The sequence below is a fragment of the Strongylocentrotus purpuratus genome, unplaced genomic scaffold (genome assembly GCF_000002235.5).
Source record: "Strongylocentrotus purpuratus isolate Spur 01 unplaced genomic scaffold, Spur_5.0 spur5_contig_861, whole genome shotgun sequence".
Taxonomy (NCBI): domain Eukaryota; kingdom Metazoa; phylum Echinodermata; class Echinoidea; order Camarodonta; family Strongylocentrotidae; genus Strongylocentrotus; species Strongylocentrotus purpuratus.
Window position 1 is genome coordinate 2866787 of NW_022145570.1, and position 6857 is coordinate 2873643.

Below are 6857 nucleotides of genomic sequence, written 5' to 3' on the forward strand. Positions count from 1 at the left end.
GATGTGATTATAGCATTTAGGTAAAATATTACAACACGACTGCAACTATTGCAAAAAATCAACATATAAATCATATTCGGATTGTGTAACACGTCATCGTCATGTTTGCACGTTTCCATTGGTGATGTACGAGGATATTTCAATTGCCTGAGGTTGATTTTTAGAAAGTAGTTGACATCGTATTTTACGTGTGTGTTTAAAATAACTCAGCTGGAAGTAATACAAAGTACAATCGAGGTTTGTATTTTGATCAGTCCTTATTAATCCTTCTGTTTGATTAATTCTTGTAGGGCATCATTATGAAGCACTCACCGCTGTGCAGCTATTCGCCCAGCTTAATCTTGGCATATGTATTCATCTCTGGTAAGTGAACAAAACGTCATAACTACATAACCTGACGCCGTTCAACAAACTTAGTATAAATGGCCCACAAAATGGCAATACGTCCAATCACATACAGCGTTTTTTTATACCCAATTTCAGAATATTTTGTTTATTGTTCAATTTGACTAAGAATAATCAGTAGTAATATTGATCAAAATGTTTGATTTAGGGTGATCAAACGTTGATCCATGCTGCATACTATTTACCCAGTATTTCTAAAGTGTCCAAGGGGGCTTATTTCGACGGTTGGCGGGGGCCGGGGCGGCTTTTTTTTAACCTAGGCAAGCCATTCTATTAGTTATCAAAGCGGGTTGGAAAAAGGTCACAACCAAGTAGACTTTGGTTATGTTTTGCTTTGCCTCACATTTTATAAAGGCAAAGATGGGAAGGAATAATTACTGGGATTTGAACCCACTACTCTGAATTATAGTACGCTGACCTTATCGGTTGAGCCACCCAATGGGTTGATAAAAGGTGGGTTTGCATAATAATGTATGATGAAGGAGAAAAAAAATGCAAAAACCTAAAAAAATCAAATCAAACCCTAAACCTCACCATAACCAAAACCAAAAACCCTAACTAAACCCCAAATGCATGGAACTCAATTCGAGCAACTATTCGTATATAACTATAGCCTACTATCATAAGATGGTACTTTAAGTATATACGATGACCAATAGCATTCAGTTTATCATTTACCCCCAAAGAAAGTCCTGATAAAAGTCCTAAAAGGCTAAATTTATCACTTAAAATCAATGGTATCATTATATTCCTATGTGTAATTACCCAGATTGATTCTGTTATGTTGTGTTCTTATATTCTGTGGAAAAGACCGTGCATCATTTATTTATTTTCTATCGAAAAGAATAGACGAAAATACATCAGGCAGTCATCCTTGTGGAATACAATAACAGCCAAAATAAAAGCTACAAGGATTTGTAATGACCATGATGATTGTCTCATTTCATTGATTGCACACAGTGTGTGGTATAATCATTTTTTTTCGGTTGAATGTATTTATCCGCTCTGGAAATAATCAATCCTATACGCCCGACTTCAGCCAGTTATAGGAATACCCATTAATGCACCGTCGTATTAGCAAAATAATAGCTCAGACCTTATGAAAGTTTAATTATGTTAATTTTCTCTCTCACGTGTTTCATTATGCAAATGAAGTAGTATGTTTATTCAGTCTTTTTGTTTGGGAATGTGTTCTCTCTCACCCCTGGCCCCTATTTGTTGCCCCTCTCACTCTCTCTCTCTCTCTCTCTCTCTCTCTTTCTCTCTCTTACTTATCCGTCTCTATATCGCTATCATTTCTATCTCCCAACCCCCCCCCCCCCCTCTCTCTCTCTCTCTCTCTCTCTCTCTCTCTCTCTCTCTTTGCAGCCCTGTTAGCCTGTATTTGCCTGGATCCAATGAGTTGCAATGCTCAACAGAGTAAGTATACACATTTGTACGTAACGCTCATTTTCAGCAGTCAGAGGTGCATTTTGCTGTTGATGTTTTGTTTTTCTTTGTCAAATTTTATTATTGTACCTGTGTGAAGTTAAATCCCTAAACTTTTGAAAAGTCCACACGCAGTCTCGTTTCCTGCTACCCACTATCTGCCAAAATATGAATGTACTGCAAAATACTATAATATGTTTGCTTACATTGTTTCTTTCTTTATTTTGTCATCTAGCCGATGACATGCAAACGACTGATATGATGCCCACGGGTAATGACCACACGATGACAACATCGATGATGATGGATGACAACGACCACATGATGGCGACAGACATGATGGCCACCGATGAGCAACACATGATGTCGACATCGAAAATGATGAGCGACAACGATAGGATGATGACGACAATGACGACGGCAACCGATGATCAACACATGATGTCGACATCGAAAATGATGAGCGACGACGATACGATGAGGACGACAATGACGATGACAACCGATGATCAACACATGATGTCGACATCGCAAATGATGAACGAAGACGATAAGATGATGACGACAATGACGATGACAACCGATGATCAACACATGATGTCGACATCGCAAATGATGAGCGACGACGATACGATGAGGACGACAATGACGATGACAACCGATGATCATCACATGATGTCGACATCGGAAATGATGAGCGACAACGATAAGATGATGACGACAATGACGATGACAACCGATGATCATCACATGATGTCGACATCGAAAATGATGAGCGACGACGATAAGATGATGACGACAATGACGATGACAACCGATGATCATCACATGATGTCGACATCGAAAATGATGAGCGACGATAATCCAATGATGACAACGATGATGACGGCAGCCGAGACGACCACGAACGATGACCACATTACGTCCGAAAAGACTTCCATGGATGGACATCACATGATGACGACGGATATGAATACGATGATGCATAACATGACGACAGACATGGGATTAGAAAATACATCGCAAACGGATATGAAGCCAACGATGACACCAACGATGAACATGAATATGACAACAGGGATGATGTCCGAGGCTCCTAAAGAACACATGAACGGTAACATAACGTTTGTCTATGGATCAGGGTTCTGTAACACAAAGCGTAGCATATGAACCTAGGAGTGAATTTTGAACGTGGTGATCAATGCAATCTATCGCACAAATCAATCTTACGATCATTGGCTAAGCTTTGCGTTGCGGGGCCCTGGTGTGTCAAAGTAAAGAAAAAATGATCCACTGAGTTAATGTAAGAAATGGCTTAGATAGAGGGGTACGGGAGCACATACCCCCCCCCCCCCCACCCCCCACCCAATCGAAGAGCAACACAAAGGAGAGAGAGAGAGGTGCTCAGTGGATTAGCCCATACCATGATGCCATTGTTTATATATTGTTAGTACCAATACGTTTGAAAATTAACGCAAGAAGATACTCATAATTGAACGAGTAATTAGTGTATTAGTGTTGAGTCAAAATCATGTCCTGGAAAATAGTTATTTTCAGATTTACTACTTCATATCTCCTTAATACTATACTGCTTTTCACATTTCTTTGTCAGAAGAATAATTTCAAAAATTCTTCATTTTCGTTCAGTTATGTCGTCATTATCATTGATAATGTTATTATTGAGTTGATTAACAAATGGAATTTAAATGTATCTTTCAGATAGTATGACGACTATGATGAACACAAGTGGTATGATCCATCGCACCACACAACCACAACCAACTATGGCGTCATCAGACATGATGTATACTCCCACAATGCACCATTCATCATCAGTGGTAAGATAGATGTGTAAAGATGTCAACAGATTTTCGTTGCAGTTGTTGTAGTTTTTTTTATACGTTTGGCAAAAAGACAATTTCATACAGTAATATAGGCTTTCCACTACCGACTACTTCCCGGAAGAGAGCTTTCATCAGAAGTGTTGCAGGGTATAACTCTTCACTCCAAAACCCCTGAAAAAAGAACAATTAAGAAAACGAAGATAATGAACAAAAGAACCAAAGAAGAAGATAATGAACAAAAGAACCAAAGAAGAAGAAAAAGAAGAAGAAGAAGAAATCGAGAAAAAATAAAACCAAATATTGCGCTGGAAACTAGTGCCATTGTTTTTAGACGTTTACAAATTGCTCATGTGGATTGAATAAACTTGGTGTAAAGCCACATCTGAAATGCCTTGATGAATTTCCAACCCTTTTCATATCCTTGCCGGACAAACAAGCAAACTTTAAAATTATCATGTATTGTAATATTTGATTTCTTGCCTCGTTGAAATAATTTACTTAAACCTTTTATTGTCCAACCCGCAGATGGCGCTCTCCTGTTTCTCGTGTCAGGCCACATTGAAGACGTCTGATTGTTATGGCATACAGAATGACTCATCGCCCGTTGCTACCTGCGCACCTAATGAGATATGTGGGGTAAGTTGTATGACACCTGACCAGGGGCGGTGATTTCTTTTCATGACCGGGGGGGGGGGACGACATGCGACGTTTACTTGTTCATTTTGAATGATAGTACGCGAGGGAGCGTAGTGACCGAATGAGATTTGTATTTCATTTCATTTGTATGACATTTGTATTCGTCTAAACGCTGCGCTCTTGGGCCATCCAGCTATACATTTATTTTTGCAGTTTTTTAAAAAATTTCCGAGGGGAAGATCCCCTCGCATCCAGCGATCGCCGCCCCTGCACCTCACATTCGTACAGCAGGGTAATCTATATATTATAAATAGGATATACATCATTGTATCTTATGTAGATGTAGTACAAATATTTGCGCGACATTGTAACCACAAAATGTTGAAATTTTTACTTATTTGATAGATTCTAAAAATAGAAAATTTATAATCGAACAAGATATTCGAATTTGATGAAAAAGAAATTGCTTAATTTGTTTAGATTTGTACTACTTCTCTCTCTCTCTTCTTTTTGTCTCACTTTCTCTCTCTCTCTCTCTCTCTCTCTCCACCCCCTACCCCTTCCACAAAATCATATTTCAACATTTCATCATCCAGTTTTAAAACAATTCATGTTTTATCGATATTCATGTTGTTTTTATAATTAAGGAACAATAATCGGAAAAAAACTCAACGAAGAGTTGTTCGTATTGAAAGTCGTCATCCTTCTTTTTCGTCCCCTGATGAAATTCCCATACCATCTTTATTACACGCTCGCTGACTGGCTTTTGATTCACTTGGGGCGTCATTGAGAACGCCCGTAGATTTGGCAAAAAACCGTTTTGGATTTTAGTACCTCGGCAGTCACTCCGCTGTTACTAAAGTAGCTTCTCGATTTTGCACACGAACCGCAGATTCTTCGTTTGCGTTGAGCTTGCGAAAACACCACATTGAGCTTGTCAAGACGGGACATGCGTCAATTTGTAACGCATTTGTGTTGCACAAAGATCATTCTCCCCTCAATTAATTGGTGCCTATTGTTTTGTGCAAAATTGCAAGTGCGACAAAGGAGCGACTGAGCGGAGAAGCGACAAAGGAGAACTGAAGTTTGTTTAATTATCATGTTAATGTTACTATCATCATGAAACAATTATTTCTTCTTTTTCTCCTTCCAGACTGTAATGTATGACCAAGGGTCTGGAACTGACCTCGTTAATGTCTCACGGGTCTGTTTCGCTGAAGATTGTCCCAACACCGAGGTCGATGACATTGCTTGTGAGATGTCTAACGCGCCACATCGCCGCTGTGTCCAGTGCTGCTCGGAACATAGGTGTAACATGCACGTCAACAGCAAGGCAGTGACATCATTCACTCAATCAAAAATGGCGTCGCTTCAAGGTGGCCTTGTGTTTCTTGTCTTCGTTTTAATGACTGGATATTTAAGATGTTGAAATATCTAAATACGATGAGAAAGAAAAATTAGCCTTTACCACAATATAATACTGTCGAAAATTTTCCCTGATAGGTCTACATATTTCCAATGATTGAGTTTGTGTCTTTGGTATGCATCACGTGAATAAGGGTTAGTACAGACTTTTAAGTTTCAGGAAGACTTAATTAAATCACTGTAAAGTCTTTAAAAAAATAACCATAACAAACCAGAAAAACGAGCAAATATTCAAACAGATGTGTATATTAAAGGTTAGTCAATCTGATTATTTGTGATTTATTTAGACATGGGCACCGTTCTAAGTAAAAACTATTTTCTCCATTGATGATTCAAGTAAAATATTTTGAATTATAAGAAAGTAATGATTAGTCATTTCAGCTAAACCTAAAGACATACAAATATTTGTGTATCATGTTGCCTCATAAGAAAGAAGAATAATATTAGGATGCCTTAGCAAACATTTTTATAAAGTTTCTATTCTTGTATAAATGAGGAGTCAATGTGCAATTTATAAATACAAGGTTATACATGTAAAGATTTGTAATATAATAAATGGTGGCCATTGTGTATATGAGACTATCAGACGATACATTGGGCCCTCTGTCAACAAAAACATGTTTTCAATAACAAGTGTCACATTTCTATGACAGGCTTGCTATTAGCCAATCAAAGGCAACCATTTCAGGAGCTTATAAGAATTATTTCAAGTTGTTATTGATAACAGGTTTCATGAAACAGGGCCCTAATGATCCTGCTGATGTCAGATCATATGGGCAGATGGTCAATTAGTTCTAATTTCTGTTTTGTTTCGTAGTTAAAGTTATAACTGTTATTCATATAGCCTATATAGATTGTCGTATAACTGTGGTTGTTTTAGTCTGATCATTTTATTTTATTACCAAAATCTGTTTTTCCTTTAGTTATTCATTTAATTGTGAAAAGAAAAATCCTCACCGATATCATCATCACAATCACCATTATCTTCATCATTTTGTTTGTATTCATTGTGATTTCAGTTATGTTGGCATGTATACAATGATTGTTTTTGTTTTTTTGTTTTTGTTTTTTTTTTATGATTTTTTTTTTTTTTTTTTTTTTTTTTGGGGGGGGGGTCAA

General features: G+C 37.6%; 1 protein-coding gene across 1 annotated transcript; it reads left to right on the forward strand.

Annotated features, from left to right (window-relative positions):
• The first annotated feature begins 304 nt into the window (after nucleotides 1–304).
• LOC115919078 lies at nucleotides 305–6574 on the forward strand. The gene is made up of 6 exons (XM_030999208.1): nucleotides 305–363; nucleotides 1774–1824; nucleotides 2069–2947; nucleotides 3553–3671; nucleotides 4203–4313; nucleotides 5467–6574. The coding sequence occupies exons 2-6, from the start codon at nucleotides 1803–1805 to the stop codon at nucleotides 5740–5742; spliced, it is 1407 nt and encodes a 468-aa protein (XP_030855068.1). The 5' UTR covers nucleotides 305–363; nucleotides 1774–1802; the 3' UTR covers nucleotides 5743–6574.
• Nucleotides 6575–6857: the final 283 nt, after the last annotated feature.

Bases quoted from the DNA above. Each gene is read 5' to 3' on its own strand.
- LOC115919078 (XM_030999208.1), top strand. From the start codon at position 1,803: ATGAGTTGCAATGCTCAACAGA. The intron at 2,948-3,552 runs GTAACATAACGT...TGTATCTTTCAG, and splicing joins TCCTAAAGAACACATGAACG to ATAGTATGACGACTATGATG. The intron at 3,672-4,202 runs GTAAGATAGATG...TCCAACCCGCAG, and splicing joins TGCACCATTCATCATCAGTG to ATGGCGCTCTCCTGTTTCTC.